This window comes from Micropterus salmoides, unplaced genomic scaffold (assembly GCF_014851395.1).
Source record: "Micropterus salmoides isolate LMB-PRFRI ecotype aquatic unplaced genomic scaffold, ASM1485139v1 Ms_hic_scaffold_19, whole genome shotgun sequence".
NCBI classification, from domain to species: domain Eukaryota; kingdom Metazoa; phylum Chordata; class Actinopteri; order Centrarchiformes; family Centrarchidae; genus Micropterus; species Micropterus salmoides.
In genome coordinates, this window is record NW_024041039.1 from 6,267,401 (window position 1) to 6,290,340 (window position 22,940).

At 37.1% G+C, this 22,940-nt stretch overlaps 3 protein-coding genes and 1 long non-coding RNA gene across 6 annotated transcripts; 2 read left to right on the top strand and 2 right to left on the bottom strand.

Annotated features, from left to right (window-relative positions):
• The first annotated feature begins 3,307 nt into the window (after window positions 1–3,307).
• On the top strand, window positions 3,308–8,616 carry LOC119910455 (activator of 90 kDa heat shock protein ATPase homolog 1-like). Its single transcript, XM_038729079.1, has 9 exons — window positions 3,308–3,552; window positions 4,520–4,710; window positions 5,015–5,097; window positions 5,188–5,305; window positions 5,731–5,822; window positions 6,004–6,132; window positions 6,325–6,426; window positions 6,561–6,612; window positions 7,602–8,616. Exons 1-9 carry the CDS (start codon window positions 3,473–3,475, stop codon window positions 7,772–7,774), a joined length of 1,020 nt encoding a protein of 339 aa, XP_038585007.1. The 5' UTR covers window positions 3,308–3,472; the 3' UTR covers window positions 7,775–8,616.
• Window positions 8,617–8,682: 66 nt separating this feature from the next.
• LOC119910456 (dr1-associated corepressor-like) lies at window positions 8,683–12,935 on the bottom strand. 2 transcript variants are annotated; one of them, XM_038729080.1, is made up of 6 exons: window positions 12,779–12,935; window positions 11,904–11,976; window positions 11,177–11,270; window positions 10,505–10,621; window positions 9,602–9,701; window positions 8,683–9,216 (listed from the first exon to the last, which is right to left on the bottom strand). In XM_038729080.1, exons 1-6 carry the CDS (start codon window positions 12,818–12,820, stop codon window positions 9,190–9,192), a joined length of 453 nt encoding a protein of 150 aa, XP_038585008.1. In that variant the 5' UTR covers window positions 12,821–12,935; the 3' UTR covers window positions 8,683–9,189. The 2 variants fall into 2 exon arrangements, with proteins under 2 accessions (XP_038585008.1, XP_038585009.1); XM_038729081.1 differs by lacking the exon at window positions 12,779–12,935 and adding an exon at window positions 12,359–12,746.
• A 1,153-nt stretch (window positions 12,936–14,088) lies between these two features.
• LOC119910997 lies at window positions 14,089–20,254 on the bottom strand. The gene is made up of 2 exons (XR_005445734.1): window positions 19,931–20,254; window positions 14,089–16,564 (listed from the first exon to the last, which is right to left on the bottom strand). It is a non-coding gene; the product is annotated as an uncharacterized LOC119910997 (long non-coding RNA).
• On the top strand, window positions 16,446–21,555 carry LOC119910996 (phospholipase B1, membrane-associated-like). Of its 2 annotated transcripts, XM_038729878.1 has the most exons (6): window positions 16,446–16,544; window positions 18,138–18,258; window positions 18,733–18,784; window positions 18,863–18,943; window positions 20,642–20,733; window positions 21,331–21,555. In XM_038729878.1, the coding sequence occupies exons 1-6, from the start codon at window positions 16,466–16,468 to the stop codon at window positions 21,425–21,427; spliced, it is 522 nt and encodes a 173-aa protein (XP_038585806.1). In that variant the 5' UTR covers window positions 16,446–16,465; the 3' UTR covers window positions 21,428–21,555. The 2 variants fall into 2 exon arrangements, with proteins under 2 accessions (XP_038585806.1, XP_038585805.1); XM_038729877.1 differs by lacking the exon at window positions 21,331–21,555 and having other exon boundaries at window positions 20,642–21,320.
• The last annotated feature ends 1,385 nt before the right edge of the window (window positions 21,556–22,940 follow it).

Sequence of the window (22,940 nt, forward strand, 5' to 3'; positions counted from 1 at the left end):
CAGTGGACCCCAGTATGAGGGGGAAAGGCTGTTTGAAACAGCACAGTCCCTTCATTTTCCTGCTTACTGTGTGATATGTAAATTCTGCCTGTTGGAGGAATGTGTTTACTGTGAGCCATGTAAATGCTCTATGCAGGTCAATGAGGGATGAAACTGACCATTATTTCCATTATTGATCAATCGTTTTTTCTATAAAACGTGTTAAAACTGCTGATCACGGTTTCCTAAAGCCCAAGGTGAGATCTTCAGAGGGAAATATTGCACTTTTTAGTTTATTAGATTTTTATATTCTTTGCAGATTAAGATTTTACATTCAAACTATGAGATGAGCTTTGAAAATACAATGCATAATATAGATTAACAGTCCAATAGTAAATAGACCTTTAACAGCTACAACAAAATGTTGCATGTAGACTTTTAGTAACATATCACACTCACAGGGGTCATTTTGCATAATACAAGTACCTTTTGATACTTTAAGTATTTTGCTGCTAATACTTTTGCACTTACTTGCAATGGAGTAATTTTAACTTGAGTCACTGATCCTTTTACTTAAGAAAACGTACTGTATATTTTCAATCCTAATGAGAAAATACTGATATTAAGTACAGTGTAAGTGAGTATTATACCATGTAACCTTCTATAACCCCTGTTAATATTTATGTTATTAGGTAAAAACATCAATATGTAGTTTCCAAAACACTTCAGGAAGTAAATGTTACGTGTGGTGTGGGGACAGAGAGGACCCAAATGCAACGTTCGGAGGTTTATTGAGGGAAAAAGGGGTAGAGGGACTGGAGTGGAGGGAGAGGTGGATGCCGGGGAAACACAGGCACGGGGAACCGAGGAGACTGGGACCAGGGAGCCGGGGAACACTGGGGCCGAGGAAGCAAGGGAGAACAGGGAGGACGCCGTGGGGGAAGTCCGAGGAGGAGAGGACCCGTGGATGAGCCCAGCCGACTGAACGGAGGGTGAGTGAACCTGGGAGGGAAACAGACAGAGAGACAGGATTAGGGATAACGGAGACAAAGCACAGGGAAAATGTGAGGAAATAAGAAACATGAAAGCCTGAACACAGAGGTGGCACCGGGTATGGAGCAACGACGATCAAGCAAGAGTGGTGTGGAGAACCGGGGTTGAAATACAGGCAGGGATGAGGTCGACTACTGGCAGGTGTGGCAGGCTGACGAGGTGGCTGATGAGGTGCAGGTGCAGGTCGTTGGCTGGGCTCAGGAGCAGAGGGAGAGAGCACACACAGAGGAGAAAACACAGGGAGGCAGGCAGGGAACAGAAAACCAAGGAAAAAGCAGAATAACTGATAAAAAGGAGGGAAAAAAAACAGGACACTCACCGTCAGCCGGGCTGCCACCACAACAGTAAAACAGCTATGATGAATTTAGAGCTACAACTAACGTTTATTGTCATTATTGATTAATCTATCAAATACTTTTTTGATTACTCGTTTAGTTTATAAAGTAGTAAAAAACAGCTTCCCAAAGCCCAAGGTGACGTCTTCAAATTCCTGGTTTTGTCCGACCATCTGTCCAAAACTCAATAAGTTTTAATGACAAGCAGCAAACCCTCACATTTGTGCTGAAGTTGCATCCAACCTTGCAGTTTTGGTTGATTATTTTTAATTGTTTATCAAAATTGGACTAATTGATTGATCCATTAATCATTTCAGCTTTTACATTCACCAAGTAAATCTATTTTATAGAAAGACACCAGCATTAGCATCAAAAAATAAAGCACTTTATTGTTAAAGTGTTGCTGAGTATTGTCCTCGAATGCATCTTTTAGAGAAAGAAAAATGACATTTTACTGATAAAAGTCAGCTTTTATTGACAAACAGCATGGTGAACGACTAATACACACAAAAACAGACAAACAATAAATAGTATGGCAAGCTGTTGCTGTTATCTTTAGTTTAATTCCTTAAAACTTACTACTCGCTATTACTACTAAAGGTTACCAGTACTTATTTATTAGTAACTATTCCATTTGTTACCAGTAAATAAAAAATAGTTACTGCACACTTTATGGTATTCATTCCTTAAAACTTATTAGATGCTATTTAAAAACTACTTGTAGTTATTTATTAGATACTAGTAACTATTTGTACATTTTTGTCATTGAACTCTATGGGGCTCTGCAGTTCAGACATCACCTTTTCCTTAGTTACTAGAAACTATTCGAATAGTTACTAGTAACTATTACTTAGATACTAGTACCAGGGTGAGATTTGCATTGAGTATATCCCTGCCCCCTCTGAATAATTTTTGTGGACAAAATTCATCCCGCCCTCAGGGTGATCAATGCCAGCCTACTTAGTGATGCAACTGATCTCAAAACTCGCAGTTTGGATCGATTCGTGGTTTTATTTTAAAATGTGCTATTTTGGCTCTGATCTAGCTGCTTCTCTAAGCACATTGTGAGCAATGTCCAAAGTCAAATTCCTTGTATGTGTACAGATACCTGGCAATAAAGCTGATTCTGATTCTCTCTGTCTGTCTGTAAATCATCGGCCCACGGCCCAATCTGATTAGTTACAAGTCACGAATAATAGCCTATAAACTTTGCAATTAATCTACAGTTCAAATGAGGGGCTTTTTTTCACAAATCGCACCCTGCTGCTAACATTTTCATTCTTACTAGTACATTTTATTTGGTTACAATCATTAATGACCAGTAAAATTACTTGTTGATAGTAACATTTAAATTCTAAGAATGGAACTGTTACTAGGAACTGTTACTAGTAACTACAGAAATAAGTACTAGTATCTAAAAGTAAATAATAGATACTAGTAAAATGGAAATAGTTACAAGCAAATATTCGAAAGGTTTCTTGTAACTAATGAAAAAGTGATATCTGAACTGCAGAGCCCCATTGATTTCAATGGCAAAAATCTGCATTTAGTTAATTGTAACTAAAAATTATCTACTAGTATCTAATCAATTGTATAATAATTACTAGTGACTAATAAATAAGTACTAGTAGCTTTTAAATTGCGACTGGTAGGCCTGGTCATAACCTTAAAGGGACAATAATGATGCAACATCTAAAAAGACACTTCTTTAACCTTATACAGAATGAAATGTTTTGAAGGTCAGCACCAAATGTTCTTCCAGTCCAGGTCTGAAGTAAAGTTATACCAATAAGGGAGAACATTTGCTGCTAATATGTTTCTTTCCATTAGTCTTCCTCTATGACGCGGAACCAGTCTTCAGAAATTAACTTCCGCCAGGGGGGGGGAACTCTTTTTTTTTTTATACCTCTTTCCACAAAGTTCCGTTTCCAGCAATTTCTGTGACTCGGCGCATAAACGCAGGAGCACCGCTAGAGCTCCAGCAGCAGGAGCTACGAGAGGCTTCTAGAAACAACGTGCAGCGGGCAGACGCCGGCAAACAAAACCTGCTCTCCGCACACAGCGTTACACATTAAAGCTTTTTAAAAAAACATTTAGCTGGTCAGATGGCGAAGTGGGGAGAAGGAGACCCTCGTTGGATTGTAGAGGAGAGAGCTGATGCGACGAATGTCAACAACTGGCACTGGTAAGAAAGATGAAAGGACACTGGCTGGCTAGTTAGCCCGCTAATGCTAACAGCACACATTTAACGTTAGCGCTTATTTAACGCAGTGACAAGACACAACTGTTATTTTTTGTGGATTTAGGTCCCCTGTGTAGATCAATTAGTGTTGTTCACTTGTTCATAGACATCTCTGGGTGTAAAATACAGAGTATTATTAAAGTAAAAAATCACATTTTGGGGATCTTATGATCGTTTTCAGGTTAGCTTCTCGAGTAGCTAGCTGCTGTAACGTTAGTTTCTAATGCATGCATTGAGGTTGTTAGCTATTACAACACGTGTTTAGGTGTATTAACATGCTTATGTGGCTAAAAAGTTACAGATTATTATACACGCATAGAGCCCTACTTATAACCAGTATTTTTTTTTTTTATCGTGTATCAGTTGTTGAAATCTTGTGAGCTCGAAGTAGTAGTTAACAAAAGAAACCTTATTCACCTCCATGATTCAGTTCACAAATGTCTTTCCTCTCCTGACATATCTAAAGCGTTGTTCCAAGACTCAAAGAAGGGGCTCTAGATATATGACATTGTGTCATGAGTAAGTTTCTATCAAGTGAATCTACTCAGTGATCCCTCACTATCAAGAAAGTGCTGCTGTGAAATAGATTGAGAAATTTTCCGTTTTTCCGTTTCAGCAGCTTGCTGTCAAGGGAACAGCTGCTTGTTATGTGTGCAAATTGAGTTCACCCAGAGTGATTTGTAAGGATGCATTAGTTGTTTAAAGAGCAAAATGTTCTTGACTGGTAAGGGGATGAATTCTTCAAGAATATGCCTGATGTAAAGATGAATTGGTCAGTAGCAAACCAGTGTCTGTTTGAGCTGTGCATCTTGTGCAATATACTCACATTAAACAGGATAGATAGAATATGCAGATTTGTGTTATTTACCCATTTGGATATGCGTTGTTTCATCGCTGCCGGACTTTTCAGGACTGAACGAGATGCAACAAACTGGTCGTCGGACAAATTGAAATCCCTGGTCCTTGGAGTGAGCGTGGAGAACGAAGAGGGGAGCTGCGAGGTGACAGAAGTCAGCAAGTTGGAAGGAGAGGCCTCGATTAACAACCGCAAAGGGAAACTTATTTTCTTTTATGAATGGAACCTGAAAGCAGATTGGACCGGTAAGTGGAGGACTAAGGCTACTGTTGATTTTGTCTTGGGAGGAATTTAGTGAAATATTTCTGCATTAAATTGGTCGTACGTTTGCAAACAGTTGTGGTGACTGTCCTTGGCGCTATCAGCGCTGAATTAATCCAGGGGAAATTTAACTTAGCGTAATCACCTGCCTTCTGTAGTGCTTCTTTCCTGTAAAGCCACGACAGCTTTCTCATTTTGACAGTACAGTTAGTAGAAGACAAACTTATCAGCTGATAAAACAGAGGTTTCTTATCTCTGCTGACATCTGTATTCTCTTCATTTTACCAGGAAAGTCGAAAGCAGGAGTCAAATATAAAGGAACAATTGAAGTTCCAAACCTTTCTGATGAGAACGACATGGAGGATCTTGATGTGAGTTTTAATAAAGAACTTGTGCACAATGATTCTGACTGAGTGGTGTAGGAACAGTGTGGTGACGCCCTTCCTGTGACACTCGTACAGATTTCTGTGTCGTTGAATAAAGATGAACCTGATACGCCACTGGTCAACCTTATGAAGACAAAAGGAGCAGAGAAAATCCGTGAAGCCCTAGGGAGCTACGTTGGGTTCTTAAAAACAGGTGCGTGAAACCTGTCAGTGATCTGAAATGAAACAATAAAGGGGTCCAAAACTCACAACACAGGATCAGTTATCAGTGTTGCAGAAAAAATGTAATGTAAATCATGGTGAGGAGGAATATTTAGGATTTTGAGTTTATGTGGGAAATTTAACAACCCCACATAAAAACAATCAAAATACAATGAAAAAGACATTTGCTCGATATGAATAATAAAATGTTTGTTTCAAACCGAAAGAACCAACACCACTTTCTCTTAGAAAGTGACAACATAACTTGAGAATTGTTATGTTAAACTTGTGTAACTTTGCTGACAATGTTGTTTCGTATTGAATAGTAGAAGTTGTTTTTACAATACTGAGGACACGAATACTCAACGATTATCTATTAGAATCTAACTTGTACATTTTTAAAATGTTGTATTGCAGAATTCACCCAGGGAATGATCCTGCCTACAGCCAACGGTGTGACCAAGCTACAGTCCCCATCACAGTCCAAAGCCAAGCAGGATAAAACTCAGGTTTGTGCCGTGTGTCTCACTTACAAGTAATCTCCAGGCATTGGCTACATTTTCAGACAAAGCTCTTGTCCCTAAATTATTCACTGTTAGAATATCATCAGTTACAAACCACCTGTGTTTTTCCTGGAGCAGTGCAGCAGATCTCCCCTCACCAGACTTTTGTTCTTGTTGTGTGGAACAGATTTCCTCCTCAAGCAGCAAAGCTGTTCCAGTCAACACCGGCGTCAAGATCCCCACCTGTAAATTCAGCATGAAAGAAACATTCCTCACCTCACCAGCTGATCTCTACAGGGTCTTCCTCAACCAGGAGGTGAGTGTTAATTTTTTATCCACACAGTATCTTAAGCTGCTCTGGTTCACTTTTCAACATATGTTCACTTTATACTTAAAGGCCATACAGCTGAATAAATATCAATAAATACACATTTGAAGGTTACAAGCATGCAACAAAGATTTGATTTAGGCTGTCTGGTTAAAGTGTTTGTCTCTGTTCAAACTGCAGATGGTCCAGGCGTTCACACATGCTCCAGCAATAGTGGACGGAGAGAAGGGTGGAAAGTTTCGTCTGCTAGACGGAAATGTTTTTGGTGAATTCACAGAGCTGGTAAGACTGACGTTCAACCCTTAAACCATAAAAATATCTGGAATGTATTCATGTGTAAATCAGCAAAATGTACATCAGGATTTTTGTAGGTTTTTGTACATGTGCGTGAAATGGATGAATTCTCTCTCCACCAGGTACCTGATGAGAAAATAGTTATGAAGTGGAGGTATAACAACTGGCCCTGTGGTATGTTGATTTATATAGTTATTTTAAATATTTCACACAAACATTTTCACACACGCTTAATGTGTGTGGCTGGCGGTCATAATAATGTGGACTAAATTTGTAAGTATCTTTACAAACACTCAACTTAAAGGCAGAATGAGTCGACCCAATGCCGAGAGAGCAGCCGTGGTCGAGCGAGCTAAAGAGTGAATGAAGAGAGGGAATAGCGTTGGCAAGAGCTAAGCAGTGAATCAGTAAAACTTTATTTCCTGAAACAGAGATTTTCCATACATTGTTTGTTTGGAAAAATCATTCTGCATTTTAATCACATTTTTATATAAACTACATTTGCTGAAACTGTTTATTTCAGAATCAGAAAGAGCTTTATTGCCAAGTTGTATTTTACACGTACACGGAATTTGCTATGGTGATAAGGTGCAGCATGTAGACAACAGTTTACATAAATAAATGTAAAAATATATAAATATGGAATAAACGGATGTAAGTTATAAAAGAATAATAGAACTATGTGTAGAGAAAGATCTGAAACAGTTTGTGACCAGGATGGGAGGGTTCATTTTGTTAAAAGGAAATTTTCTGTGGTTAAAGTTTCTCCAATATGAATATTTTCTTGCTTTTATTGAAAATATTCAGGAATTTAATCATTGGCTTAGACTAAATAGACATCACATATGAATGAAAGACCTCTTTACCTGATCATTTGAGATGTAACTCCTTTATACTTTGACATTTTATGACTATAATTTATTGGGAAAGTAATATTTTGTATCAACAACCTTTAACTCTGTCCACAAGACAACAAAATGTACTTCTGCTGCAGATAACCGGATAAGAAATAACTAAGAAATGTCCTTTGCTGCAGTCACTTTTTTTTTTTTTTTAAATTTAGCCTCAGCTCTGGGGTCATAATTCACCTCTACTTGTTCTTCATTAACAAAGTTTATAGTTTAACTTGCTGGTGCTAAAGTGCGGTTGTGTTTCTGTTTCAGAGCATTACGCCACAATCACGATGACGTTGTCGGACCGGAGCAACGAGACTGTGCTGAATGTGGAGTGTCGAGGCGTCCCGGACAACGAGGAGGAGCGGACGAAAGAAGGCTGGAAGAGATACTACTTCGAAGCTATTAAACAGACTTTTGGCTACGGAGCGCGGCTCTTCTGAAGATGGTGTAGTGTAGTACTGTTTTCATTTCTCGTCTGAATTTTTAAACTTGTTGTCCTTCGATCTGTCAGGCACAAGATGTCCCATTGCAAACTCATAACGAGTTAAGAAAGAGATGAACTAGGGGAGGCCAGTCTGTCTCTGTGTGTAACGTTTTAATTTCTGAACATATTTAAATCTAGATTTTTCCCTGTCAGTATTGAGTCGGTTGTTCAAAGGTGTAAATGGACTGTGCCTTTGGGACTCTCGATGGAAAATCGGTTGAATAAAGCAAAAGAATCCATTGAACCACTAATGTAAATTGGCCTCCACTTCTATAAATATGTAATTACTGCAAGAGTTAAAATAAAGGTTGTTTTTCTTTTATTTGAGAACATATTATGTTGCTTTTAAAAAAGATTTGTTTTTTTTACTTACTTTACTCTTTTAAAGTGTAACTAGTGAAGATGCATGTTTCTTTTCAAACTGCCAGACGGAGGAATGACTACTGGACTGGATTTAAACTTTACTCGTGAAGTCTGTCGCTTATCGCTAAGCAGAACTGTACTTTCAGTTGTTTCATTGAGAGTTGATTTAATGCACATTGAGCTCCCAGCGTCTGTCTGTGTGATCAGATCAGCTCGGACCTTCAAGCAGGAATGTTGGCACAAATGTTGAAACATGAAAAAGGTTTTCATTCCTTATGCGGGTAGCTAGGGTAGCAAGCTAAGAGACGTTTTTGCTATATTTGGCTTCAAAATGTAAAAGTTTTCAAAACAAAATTCATCTATTTATTCATCATTTCATCCCTTCACGATGTAAAAAGATTAGCTGGTGTGAATAAACCAATCCCTGTACACTCTGGATTTGTTTTTCTTTACGTGAGCACATCTTTCAACTTCACGTTAAATTTGTCAATCACAGAAGGCTGAAATGAATGTATTTATTTACAGTTTGATTACATTTCATATGCAAAGGTTTGCTGTCTTTAAAACGTTAATTTACAAGTGCTTTAAAAATTTAACGCTCAAAACAGAAACCACAAAGGCCACTATTCAGCAAATTAAGCACTTTGTTTTTTCTTTTAAACTGACATAAGCTGATGAGAGCATAACATTATATTTTCAATTCAACTGCAAAGCCTGAACAACCAAAACCCTTTAGAAGTAAGAAGCAATTTATATATTAAGTATTTTCTTTAGTGTAAACATAGATTCTTCTTGTCCTCCTAACACATATGTATGACAAACAAAAAAGGAGAGGGCTTCACTACAAAATGTAACATTTTCAAAAAACAAATCTAATAACAGGCAAGTGTCTAAACTATGATATAACTTAAATGTTTTTTCCCCCCCTTAGTAAATCGTTAAATGGAGAGCAACATGATGAAATGATGCTGCTGTAAGTGGACAGCACATTCCTCTGGTCGCTCACAGTCATAAGCAGATGTAGAGCTCTGACTCCTGGAAAGAAAGAGTAGGTTCAGTCACGTGAAACACTTGTGAGGTTATGAAACCTGGGAGGAATCTGCCTCTTTATAGTTTTTAGATTTACATCTTTCCTCTGGTGGCACAAGACAAACTTTGTTTGTTTTAGCCCAGTTGAGTTTGTTTTGTGGACTGTAATAAACATCACTGCCTCATGGGGTCGCTATTGTAACTTACATCCTTTGGCTGAGCGTTCACCAACACAAACAGTAGCTCATGTTGCGACTGAGCGAGAGCGTGGAACCTTTTTATATATATAACGGGCTCTAAAAACATATCGATACAAGAAGATAAAATCATCTTTGGTTTGCCTGTCAGAGGATTAATGGGAGTTAAGTGTTGTCAGTCGTAGAATACGTACACCAGAGCTGGAGTCGTTGTCCAGCGAGTCGAGGCTCGATCGTGGCGCCATTTCTACCACTTCAGTGGGTTTTTTAACAGAACAGTCATGCCGTCTGCTCCTGGAAAGAACATCATGTCAAATAAAAAGTTAGACCTGAAACGATTCATTGTTTTAAGCAAATATTTGATGTTTTGCTTTTTTGGTCTCGGACTGTTGGTCGAACAAAATAAAAGCAGTTTGAAGATTAATTTCATAGACTAAACGATTATTCAACTCAAAATGATAAACATTACAGCCCTAATGCAGATGTACTGTAGATTAGCGCCTCAACTAACAATTATTTTTATTCTCGATTAACAGATTAGTTATTTGGTCTATAAGGTGCAAGAAAATGGGGAAATATGTCAGTCAGTGTTTCCCAAAGGCCAATGACGTCCTCGCATGTCTCGTTTTGTTCACAACCCAGAAAATATACAGTTTACTGTCATCGAGTCATAAAGAAACCAGAAAATATTCACTTTTAAGAAGCTGGAATCAGTGAATTTAATTTATTTAAAAAATGACTCAAAATGATTAATTATTAAAATAGTTACCGATTAATTTAATAGTTGAAAAATAATCGATTAATCGTTGCAGCTCTAGTGTAGATAAACACAAAGATCTTTTTCAGTTTCAGATTTAAGTGAACGTGTGAAATTTAGAACAAGTTGCAAACACGCAACATTTAAAACATAGTTTACACCTCGTGTTTTTTTTATTGCTTCTAAAAATACCAATAAACTACACTTCTTTGAAAAGATGATAACTTGGATAAAAGCCTAAATGCTGTAACACAATATTCATCATATTTACACTTTTCACCACTCAGTTTGTGATGTTTAAACTTTCCAAACACTATAATAACTGATGAGAAATCTCTACCTGTATAACGGCCACATGCTCATGCCTCTGTTGTCCTTCTGGCCTGCTGTAGAAGTAGCTCGCTCCACCAGGTCTTTGAGGAAGTGGAAGAGCTTCTCTGACTCTATGCACTGCTTCCTACACAGCAACATAATAAATTATCCCCTCTTCATATACACTGTTTTTGAAATATAAACATGACATTCTCAAAAATCTGTCCAAATTCCATACCACATTCTGAATAAGGTTTGGGTATTAAGTGCGTTCACACACAAAAAAACAAACAAAAGGATACCTGAAAGTGTCGATATGCAGACTGATTGTTGTGTAAATTAAATTTTGGATGGGGACAGAGGCAGCTCCAAGAAGTAAGAAATAAGAAATAAGTATTTGTGCATTGTAGAGTAATGTTCAAAAAAATCTTAAATACTAATAGTATGAAGATAGTTTGGCATGTAGGCAGTGAATGCATCACAGCTGGATTTTTCCTGATTCCTTCTTTAGTGTAGATTTACTGACAAATATCCAGTCAGAACAATTACCAAAGACGAATAATGACAAAGCATGTGTGTGTGTATATATATATATATAAACACTGTATAAAATACACAGACAGAAGTTATTTCAGAAATCTGCCCATTGTGCTGAATAAAAACAAGACTTTTGTGAGGGTGGAACAGGAGGCTTACTCACATGTGAGCGACAGACACAACGGCGCTGAGCTTCGACTGGGTTATCAGGCAGGTTTCAGTCAGCAGACACTTCAGGAACATTTCCAGCGCCCGGGCTGATCTCTGCAGTTCAGGGACTTCAACACATCTCACTGTCTGCTTCAAGACGACACAACCTCTCGACACTGGCCTTTAATGAAAAATATAGTCACTGTCTATCTATATTTGACGGTTTCCTCCAGGACTACAACAGATAACAGATTGTATCACCTGCAGGGCTATTCTTTGGTACATTTTCCTGAATTATTTACTGTTGCAGCACTTTGTTTGTTAATTAATGCCTCATTTGAAAGTAGCAGTGTGATAAACTGAGTGGGTGGTGGCTGCAAAACCTTGAAGAAATCCATGTGTTCGGGTTTCAGTGTTGAGTTTTGTGTCCTGTGATGGTCTTAATGCAGCTTTAAAGGCTTTTCCACCCTCATAATATGAAAACTGGAAAGAATAAGAATGCATTCTTTGAGCTTTTAACAATAGTTAAATGTCAGACTGGATATTTGAAACATTTTCAACCCGAGATTCAGCATGTAAAAACAATTCAAACAAGTTTCTGCATGCAATGTTTTAAGAGGATACCTAGGTTAAAATGTCATATTGGAAGGACTACAACCCGCAAGCATGCTTAGGAAGGACCTGGAGGAAAACGGAGGACTGATCAGCTACAGCTAATCCTGCAGGTTTAAAAAAGATACAGATGATCACAGGAACCGCCACCGCGATCCTCCCCACCTCTGCGTCCTTCTGCATGATCTTTTTGATGCGACTCTGGGAGCAAAAACAAAGATTTCACCACTTTCAGAGACATCCAGGATAGAAATACAAATTCAGCTGCTGCATTCAGGCACTCCTTGTAGGTCATGAAAGCAACATGTAAAGGACGTAAACTTCTAAATGATAATAAACAGACCCTAAAAATGACTTGAAGTTTTAATTTGTCACATTCATTAATTAATTTGGTTGAAAGGGACACCTATGATTGTATACATCTGTTCACCTATTTTTGTGTTTACATTACATAAATTACTACACATCAAAGAAGATTAAAAAATAAATTATAAGTATTCAATAAGTACATAATAAGATTCAAAACACCAAAGAATAAAGAACCAATATGCTGTTATTCAAAATCAAATGTCTCATAACTCACATGAATCTGCTTTTTATGCTGATCTATATTTTCCTTTGTCATTTTCTGTCCATTTCCATCGTGTTGTTTTACTTTCTTTCTTTTCCTTCATTCTGTATGTTTTTTTTTTGTTTTGTTTTTTAACTTGCAGGTTAAATTTGTGGACAAACAAGACTGAATGTCGGTATGAACGCCTTCAGATTTACCATAACTGTCCACACTGCAAATATCCCGAGTTTGACCCGTAAATCATAGGAAATTAAGGCTAACAGTCGTGGTGTTTACCACTTTGTCAGGGCGTTGATAACCCAGATTTCCGACAGGCCCTGAAAGCAGCAGGTGCTCCGAACACTCCATGCTACTTGAACGCAGCTAACAGTTAGCTTGTTTTAATCTGACATTTCAACAGCTTCATTACGCCTAAATAAAGTTAATACTCACAGGAGGGAACCGTACATTATATCTTCTCTTCGGGCCAGGCATTTTACTCGCTTTAATCTGCGCGATTCGATCACATTTTTCATGTTTTTACCGCAAACCACCGCCGAGTCCATTTGTTTACCTTTAGCAGGATCAAAGCTGAAAAACACACCTGAGGTCAACCCTCGTGACCCCAATAATGACGTCACGAACCCCCGCAGTTTCCTTTTTTAATTAATAAAAAGTAATTAACAATTTTAAGTTTGGAGAAATAATAATTAAATTATTGATATTTTACCAATCCTCTTTGATTTCAACAATTAGACTATTAACTATTAACTCAAATTAGCTATTTAGATGTCTAAAAGCTGCGGTAACATAAAGTACAAGATATGGTATAAAAGAAATGTTTGGGCTACAACAAGTGAATTTCTCTAAAAGTTAAAGTTTTTTGTAAAAAATTGGTAGAAACGGACACATGGCCTCTTTCCTTACAGATTTTGTTTTCCCATACAAACGAAAGTAAATTCTTCTTTCTAGAATTAGCTGAGTTTTTAGATCAAAGATGCTGTTTTTGGTTATCTGAGGATGAGTATCTATGTATTAGTTATGTCTGTAAACTGCAGACCAAGTAAAAAGATGTTATTGGTGGAACAAAAACAGTTGTGTTGGACTATACTTTATTTGCACATTATGTAGTCACATTAATTCCCTTACATTAAACATATAATTTATACTTTATACTATGAACATTTGCACATTCTTTAGTCAATATTCTGCACAGTCCAACCTCTTCATTTTAAACACTGTACAGCTTTTTTCACTTAAGAATACATATATATAGTTTCATATATTTTACCTTATGCTCAACAAAGGCAAATTCCGTGTGTAAAAACCTGCTGATTTTTACTTTCTGATTTTGATTCTGGTTTATCAGGAACAGCAAAGGTTGACATCAGCAGGACATAAAATGTGCCAAATTTTGGCAAAAGTCTAATTGTTCTCTGCAGTCCTTCAGTAGGTAAAGAACAAAAGGAAACAGAAAAACAAGACAGGCATGTGGCATTATTGGAAATCAACATAAAAAGAGCCATTATAGAACAGAGACATACATGCACTTATACAATCATAACTTTACAACAACTGAAAAGACTAAACATTACAAAGGACTACAAGAATGTAGAATTACAAGTAAATAGATCAGGTGGTTTCTTATGTAATTTCAAATTAAAAACAACAAAGTACTTATAATAAGAAGAACATTTGGCTTTTTCCATGGCTCTTTTAAAATAAGTCATGGACCTTAATGATCTATTCAGACTTCACTTACATCAAGTTTCAAATTCAAGTTTATTGTCATTCAACCACATGCAACAGTGTACAAGTGAATGAAATGCAGTTTCTCTCTTGCATCAAAAGACAGCATAACACTTGCATCTCATTCATCCAGGTATTTACAATGTCGTGTAAAAATTCCAACGATCTACTGACCATCTGGAAAACACGGACATTTTAAATTGGACTTTAAGTGTTGGCTATTACAAATCGATTATCTACAGTATATTATTCTCTCTGGCTGCATTGACTACAAAGGTCAAAGATAAGATGTATCAGTATTTATTACAAAGGTTATATTACCCTAATAAAGCTTCCAAGCAGCAGAATGACTCTTTATGTTTGTTTCTTAATTTCTTTTCCTTTCTTGGAAGACAAACATGTTGCCCTGTGTGCTATTTGCAGTCCTTATATTTGCCACATGTCTTGTAGATGGTAAGTGTTACATCAATATATCAATGAAAGCAGTTTATTTGCATTTTCTTTCCCTGTATGTAGTCATTGTGAAGTCTGTCCTAAAAACACCTCTTTTAAGTGGCTGTTTTACAGCACAACAGCTCGTCTTCAGTGTGGATCTGAACCCATCTGCCTATGAGACCTAGAATAAATGTGTATTTATAATTTTTCTTCTCTCTTGCAGGCCACACATTCAGGGAAGAAGAAGAACATTTCAACCAGGTATTGTCTCCATCTGAAACATTTAGCAGTGTGTAACCTGCGTGACATTACAGAACCAAACCAAACTGTTTCTTTCTCTTCTACACTTTAATTCTCTGTATCAGCCCTTTATATTATTATCACAGCTGGATCACAGGATAATCTGGTGTGGGGCTATTTTACAAATCACTGCCAGTAACTCTGAATAAGTTAAATAAAATAACTACAATTTAAATATGAGTTTCACACTGCATAAGTGAAATAGTCTGAGAGTAAGAATCAATAAATGTGTGTGTGTGTATATACATTTAGATGTTCATCAAACATCTGACTTGTTCACTGACCTCAGCTACAGAAATTTAATCAGAAAAAGTATGCAGCTACATTTCAGATACATTTATTTATTTTTAAACTTATTTGACAACATGTTTTGTAAATGAATGAATTTGACGGAATTGCCAATTTATGCAAGGTGTGTGCACAGTCTGCTGCTTCAGATAGTAAACTTATTATCATTGAGCAGGTGTGATAGATTGTTTTTCTTTTAAAAGAGGTTCATTTAAACCACTTTCCCACATGCACCTGAACCCATAACTCTTCCTGCGACTGTATGTTTTAAGCTTGACTTTCAGGTAATTATCGTACTTTAGCTGTCTTTGCAGAAATCTTCCTCCATGACTTATTTGGAACAAAAGTAGCAACATTCTCAGGTAAAGGACCAAAAAGGTTTTAAAATGTCTTAAATTTGACGATTGTGTCCTGCGGTGCACAATCCACAGGTATCCAGTCAGCTGGGCCTGAAAGACCTAATTTATTTTATTTATAGAGTTTACGTTTACAGAGACATTGCGCACTGATAAATTGTGAGCTGATATTTCTGTAAATGTGCCAGTTTAGCCAGCTTGGGTAATGTTCGACTGTAGTCCCGGGGCTGGCTCTTTCCAGTACGTGGCAGATTTGGGCTGAGAGTCAGTTCCAGTTTGCAGCACACAGACTTGTGTTGGGACAGTGTTTGCACCTGAATTTAGACCAATATACTTATAGATCATAAAACTAGCAACCAGGTGTGCTGGATATAGGCCGCTGTTGATATGTGAGAAAAGACTTGGGCTTGAACAGTTTACATGGATAATTAGACCCTGCAAAGTTTTGTCTTTCCTTTGTTTAGCCAGGAAAGCCTCAATGAGATTCAACACTAGTTTTTCAGAAGGGTCTTGGCTGAGACAGGCAGCAACAACAATAAGATATAGATGCAAGAACAGAATTATCCACAAAATCAGAGTTACACAAAAAGGGGTTTTTCAAATCATGAATAACATTTCTAAAACAATCATAAAAACAACCAATCTAAAACAGTAACTTAATGAGACCAACACATCAAAATGATAAAATACACCAAAACACAGCCAGGAGAGAAAGCAGCTCAACGCGGACTTTGTGTGGAAGGAACCCAAGTGTCCACTGGTGGTCTACATGCTGCTGCAAAAACTGTCAGATAGAAACAAAATGTTGGATAATGTTGAGTGAAGTTTAAAACGATCAGCCTTTTTTTGACACATCAGTCAGAATGTATCAGAGTTCATGTACTCCTGAAGCCATTTCAGTTCCACTCAGAACAAACAAACCTCCAGGCAAAACTAGACATCACTCAACTTTCTCAAAACCATATTAACGGTGGAACGTGTCTGTGTGGTTTTCCTGCAGGATGTTTTAGGAATGGATTTTCTCCAGCGTCATCTGCATCCTCCCTTCAGCTGCCCAGATATGAGTCCGTCTCCAACCGTCCCAACCTCAGGTGAGCGCCACTTAACCAACCTGTAGAAAGCAAGCACATTTACTCAAGTACTGTATTTAAGTCAAACGCTGAGGTACTTTACTTTACTTGCACATTTTCTGCTGCATTTTACTTCTACTCCACAAACCTCATGTTGTACTTTTTACTCCGCTATGTTTATTTATGACTTTAGTTACGAGTTACTTTGCAGATTCATTTCAATAATACAAAGTATAATCATTTTGATGTCTTCTTATAAGTTAAGATAAGATAAAAGATTTTTTTAAAATTTACTCCCAGGGAGAAATTTACACGGGAAAAGTTCCACCTTTATCAGCTGCAACATCAAAGTGAGGAACATATTAATGCATCAATAATTAATCCCAAAAATATAATTTCAAATTTCATAAATGAGCTATTATGTTTACGTACTATGACAATATTTACTTTTTACTTTAAGCACATTTTGTCACACACCTTCGCACCTTTACTCAATTAACATTTTTAACAATCATTCCTACTTCTACTTATTTAAAAGTAGTGAGTACTTCTTCCACCACCAACACGTCTGTCAATATTTGGAGAGTTTTGCTCATGAATACCTTTAGGCTACTATTACAGCGACACACCTTCACGGTGACTGCACAATTGGGTGATGGAGATCGTGGCAAGAATCTGAATGGTGAGCTAAAAAGTGAATGCCCCTGGTCAGCTGATTGGAGAGGCAAGAAGAAAGAGAGTGAAAAAGAGAGAGAGAGTGAAGATGGTCTTCCTGGTTGAACTATGCTGAGCTTCATTAGCTAATTGTTTTGCAGCACTGTATCTAAGTTCACTGGCCTTATTTAACTTTATCTTATCTTGCCAGTCACATTATACATGATATTATTAATTAAATTGGTCTCCATTCATTACAAACTGTCTCTTTCTCTTCTTACAGCATTGGAGGATGTGGGACTTATCAAAATTACAGTAACCAATTACAGTTAAAGAATCAGAGGAGCAGAAAAATCTAATTTCAATTTGTAAAGCCGAAAGAAAGCAAGTTTGATCTGCCAGTCTAAACTAATCCGACAACTAATGAATGAACGAATGAAAAAAAGCTGTATCAATCTTCTTCTTCTGCAACAATCTGTGATTCTTTGGCAATGAGATTATTTCTGACTCCAAGACGACATGGCTCGTTTGTACCTTAATAATCTCTGTCAATTCAATTCAATTCAGTTTTTCTTTATTGGCACAAATGTCAAAGAACAATATTGCTAAAGCTTAAAAGATAATACAAAGAACAATTCAATACATGTAGTTCATTAAATAAATAAAATAGATAAAAAAGTAAAAATGTGGTTTTGTATGTTCAAACAAAAAATAAAAATAAATAAAATATTTTTTTAAATAAAAATTAAATGTGTGTGTTTTTAAATAAAATTTTTAAAAATTATTTTATTCATTTTAAAATAATTTTAAAAAACAGGAAGCGTGGGTGTGTTGTGTATTCAATTCATACTCATATTCACTATAAAGTAATCTGGTTTGGTAAATATTAGAGCTATTATTATTATTGACTAAACCACAGGATCCTTTTTGCTTTATGAGGACTTTTGTTTTTACTTACAGATATTTTTAAACTCTTTTATCCCAAACTGCTGGGTCCAGCACCCATGATGACATTCCACGGCAACCCAACAACTGTCAACGAGACCGGCTTCAACTTCGCCGTCACAGGCCACAACTCACTGTGAGACTCTGACGGCCGGGAAGCCTACTTGCACTTCATTTATGTCCATAATGTTTCTTGAGATTTGGAACAATTTGTCTTCTTGAATGTCTTCTTCTTCTGTCTGTGTTGATAATTTAATTTACTGAACTTTGAGCTGTGTTGAGTTTCACACGGTGGGGGGAATATTTGGAGATTAGATGGATAGATAGATAGATAGATAGATAGATGGACCAGGCCAGTAAAAGGGACAGGCATCTAATTGGGATTCAAGTTTTAGGGTAGATGGATATGAAAATAATGGAGTGTAACTTTAAGCTGTACAACTTTTATTTATTGTACAACTGTAGGAAGCATCAGCAAGGAGGCTGCAACCATGATGAGACACTGAGTGTCTTCAACAAGTTCAAAGATCAAAATAATTACAGTTGCAAATTATTTGATGATTTTATGATGTTTTATTGATGTCACTGTCACTGTGTGTTTGTTCTACAGAAATGTCTCAGGTCAGATAAGACACATGATAGACACGTTCAGGTCTTATCCAGTGAGTCTCTGTGTTAATCATTCTGCTAATTAAAAAAAAAAAACCCAACAAACTGAGCCAAAGCTTCGTTCTTCTTAGGGTCTGAACTTCCAAGAGGACTGGAAAGTGGTAACAATGCTGATCGGCATGAACGACATCTGCGATTACTGTAAAGACAAAGTAAGTACGTGGATTTGTTTTGCTCAGTTACAATTTGATCACCCTGATTTGTGTTGGGTGTGGTTACAGGTGCAACTAAACCCACTTCTGTCTACATTCAAACCATCAGTGATGCGGGGTGGTGTCAAAAGTAACTTCCAGTGAAACATAATCCTTGAGGGCAATTGCGCACCGTCAGAGTACGTCCACGATAGTGCTTGTTTTTGCCACTGACAGGCTCAGATTGTTATTAAGTAAGTGTCTGACAACCATTTTTAAACAGCAAGATCGTTTTTGTTTAACCAGAAACAGCCCTTATCATAGCTACCAGACTCCCTTGAGAAAAATAGTAATTTTAGGTTAGGTTAGTTTGTGTTATTTTGTGGCTTTGGTGTTTTTAGCCCTTTTAAAACACCAAAGTCACACAATAGCACAAACAAACCTCAGGCAGACCAGCAACTCCCATGTTCTGCGAGGTAAAATTACAGTTTTTATCAATGGAGTCTGGTGGCTTTAATGAGAGTGCTATAGTGACTGTTTCTGGTTAAACAAAAAGAATATTCTCTAGTCTATCTCCTTTGGGGTCCTTTCCACAATCTGAGTCTGTCAGTGGCAAAAACAACACGTTAGTGACACAGCATCCCTGTCTCAATATTGGCCCAATTTCAAAAAATGAGGTCCAGACTGAAAAATACTAAAGCTACCCTTTAACCAGAGAGGGCAGAGTAACAATGTGATAGTTGTCATGCTACAAAATGGCCTATAAATGACAAAAAAACTGAAAATTTAGATGAAAGAATAACAAAAGATAAGAATAATAATAATCCTCCTGTTCACTTCACATGTTCTGCTCAAACTCTTGATTAAAAGTCCAGCAGAAATACCAGGAAACTAAGTGTGGAAACCTAAATCAAAAGGGTTTATTTTGTCTCAGACAAGACCTGACCCCTCTTAGCGACAACTGCACTTCAAAAGACTTTAATATGTATTATTATTATTGCGTCTCACCTCTCTCTTTGACAGCAGGCTTTTTGCTTCACCATTCAAGCAGCTACAAACACATTCGCCTTCAGATGTGGTCGGACAACTCGTCGCACGAGCTAGGTTGTTCCAAGCATACTGAACCCTTTATCATCTGTCCTTTATCGCTTTTAACTGTGCACTGTCAGCCTGTCAGCTGTACTTTGGCTTAGCTATGAGCTCAGTGCTAACATCCTCATGTTAGCAGGCCCTAATGTGAACAGTTAAGGTTTCCTGTAGGCTTTCTTCTTTAGTCAAGATATTTCGGTCTGGACCAACATCACCATGCCTAGAGGCCTGGCGTGGCTAAAAATAGAAAAAGGTAAAGGGAGGGTTTAACCTTTCTTACACAACCAAGAAACTATTTATTCTGCCAGTGGTATTGATAAAAACACACGTTAAGTTCTCTGGGACAGTTAATACTGTCTGTGGACTGTGTTGCCTCAGTTGTGAATGTATTGTTAAACCTTTTATTTACTGTTCCTTGTATGCATTTATATCTGTGAACAGTTTCTTCATGTGAAATACTTCCTCCTCCTCCTCCTTCTTCTCCTTTTTCTGCTTTCTTGGGAAAGGTTTGTTCTCCTCGATCATACTGAAACTATGAAGTATGAGCGGGGATAGGCAGACATTTAAAGCTATACGCTCATTATTATTCAGAAATGATTGCAGTCAATGAATGTTTTCTTCTGGTTTCAGATCCCCAGGACCATCGTGAACGTGGTGCAGATTCTTCCCATGAAGCCTCTCAGAGAGGTTCAGAGACCAACTCTGGGCTGTCAGCTTCAAAAGTTACCTGACCATTTTCTTCTTTTGGTTTCACCTGTAATCCAAACCTCTCACACCTCAAGTAAAAATGCAGGATCTAAATACCACCAAATTAAATTAAAGGATATAATGTAGATGTCTAAACTTTCATTAGAATGTTTTTAGATAATACTTTTATCACTCAAGCAGTCACTGTTAATCGGCAGAATAGGCTTCATATTCCCACCATTATCAGATTTATAGAGTCATAAACAAGAATTGGTTGCTGAGCTAGCTAGATTTGGCTATGAAATTTGGTTAGACAAAGAGGCGATCAAAACGTCGTCAATAAAATGTGAAAAATGAGGTTTAGATTTATACCAATCTATTATTTTACCTGGGAATACTTAATGTTCCTATAATTACTGACTTAAACACATATTTATTCACCTTGATTTGTTAAGAATTAACATAAAATATCAGGAAAACTAACATAAACTAATTCCTGATGATATACTGTAGTATGTTATTTGGTAAATCATGTGGTTCGGTGACTAAAAAGGTTTATGTGCTTTAAATCAGTGCATCTGATAATCTGTTTGATAACCTGATAATCCAATAGTGTGATAATCTGCTCACAGGAGTTTCTGCTCTTGCCTCATCCAACCTGAAGAAAACTCCACCGAGCTGAAGGAGCTGGTTGAGATTAACTATGAATTCCAGGTGTGTGCAAGCTAACAAGCTAACAACACTGACCCACTGGCTAATTCTAAATGAGAATACACTTGCAATTTCAGGTCAAAATGTCGCTTTCGTAAAAATCGCCTTTGACAGTAAAATGCCTGAATGACAAAAAAATTGATAAATCACTTCTTTTCTGTCCTGTTTTAGTCGGCAAAACGCAAATCTGTGCATCGCAGCCAACATCGGGTACCGAGTGAGGCAGACAGACTGCTCAGTTAAACCTTCTGCTCTCTGCAATCAATTATACTGTTTTAATATAGTCAAACTCATAACTTCATTGTCCTCATTCGCAGATTTTTCTCTTGTCAGACCAAATGAACATAAAATAGTCACCTGAGAAAATAGACATAAATACAGCTTCATGACAACAGCTATAGTGACATTTAAGATGAGCGACCACAGAGGAAGTTAAGGCAGACAGAAATTGTAGAATTGCAGGGGTTTTCAAAGTCTGTAGCTGCGGGCCTCCCCTCAGACAAAGCTTGACAAAAGGTGCTACCCCACACCCTCTTAGTTTACTTGGTTAGTTTCATGCAAGTCCTGGCTGCCTATGAGATCATGATTATGTTATTTGGTCCCTCAACAATTGAGCTGTTTGACATAACTTCACACTACACCAAATACATAAAAAGGTATCTCCGAAGACATTTATTGTTTCTGACTTCCCCCAAACTACAGTATCTTTGAACTCTCTCTTTAACCACATCACACACATTTAGGATATTCTATTTGATCTCCTTTTGATAACTAATGTAATATTTTTTCAATGAGCCTCCTCTGAAACAATTTTCAGGGACTATTTGATCCAATTTAAGATGAGAAAAGCTACGACAATGAAAAAACGTGTTTGGTTGGCTTCATGTGGATGTACTCTTAGATTTGAATTTGACATTCAAAAGAGCTTGCTAATTAAGATGTAATTATAGTATATAATTGTGAAGTAAGTTGTTTTGACACCGACTCTCACATTGAAAACACTTTTTCCTCATTTCCAGCCTGAGGGAGGTAAAGAAATGATAAAGACATTTTCAGAGCCAATAAAACTCATCTGCCCGACAAAGGTACAAACACAAGATTTTCATGTTTGTTAATGTAGATAATAAAAAAGGTGTTTATAGGAAACATGTTTTTCTTACATTTCCCCAGGCGCATTCTTACATTCAAGTTGGTGATGAGATCAATCAACACACCAGTTACCAATACTGATGATGTCTCATCTTCTTTGATTAGATTTATTCTGAGCACTGCTAAAAATGTTCTCAAAAGTAAAATAAAAATGTTTTAAACCCATGACTCAGGATTGAGCAGAATACTGCAACTACACAAAATAGACACGTCTTCCTTGCTGCCACACTAAAAACATGAAATATATACCTTGTTGTTTAGAGAAGCTCGTGTCTTCAGAATAACCTGCTGCTTTTCTTGACTGAGTCTGAACATTTCTTAGACATTTTCATGTCACTGAGCACAAAAAAGACAAATATGAAGCTCTGATTTTGTCCCACGA

What these genes read in the sequence shown, in the direction of transcription:
- LOC119910455 (XM_038729079.1), top strand. Translation starts at nt 3,473, where the DNA reads ATGGCGAAGTGGGGAGAAGGAGACCCTCGTTGGATTGTAGAGGAGAGA. An exon ending in CCAAGCAGGATAAAACTCAG is followed by an intron (nt 5,823 to 6,003) that starts GTTTGTGCCGTG and finishes TGTGTGGAACAG; the next exon opens with ATTTCCTCCTCAAGCAGCAA. An exon ending in TTGGTGAATTCACAGAGCTG is followed by an intron (nt 6,427 to 6,560) that starts GTAAGACTGACG and finishes TCTCTCCACCAG; the next exon opens with GTACCTGATGAGAAAATAGT.
- LOC119910456 (XM_038729080.1), bottom strand. Translation starts at nt 12,820, where the DNA reads ATGCCTGGCCCGAAGAGAAGATATAATGTACGGTTCCCTCCT. An exon ending in GTTGTGTCTGTCGCTCACAT is followed by an intron (nt 10,622 to 11,176) that starts GTGAGTAAGCCT and finishes GTTGCTGTGTAG; the next exon opens with GAAGCAGTGCATAGAGTCAG. An exon ending in AGCATGTGGCCGTTATACAG is followed by an intron (nt 9,702 to 10,504) that starts GTAGAGATTTCT and finishes TGTTCTTTCCAG; the next exon opens with GAGCAGACGGCATGACTGTT.
- LOC119910996 (XM_038729877.1), top strand. Translation starts at nt 16,466, where the DNA reads ATGGATTTTCTCCAGCGTCATCTGCATCCTCCCTTCAGCTGCCCAGAT. An exon ending in TCCAACCGTCCCAACCTCAG is followed by an intron (nt 16,545 to 18,137) that starts GTGAGCGCCACT and finishes TTTTACTTACAG; the next exon opens with ATATTTTTAAACTCTTTTAT. An exon ending in GTCACAGGCCACAACTCACT is followed by an intron (nt 18,259 to 18,732) that starts GTGAGACTCTGA and finishes TTTGTTCTACAG; the next exon opens with AAATGTCTCAGGTCAGATAA.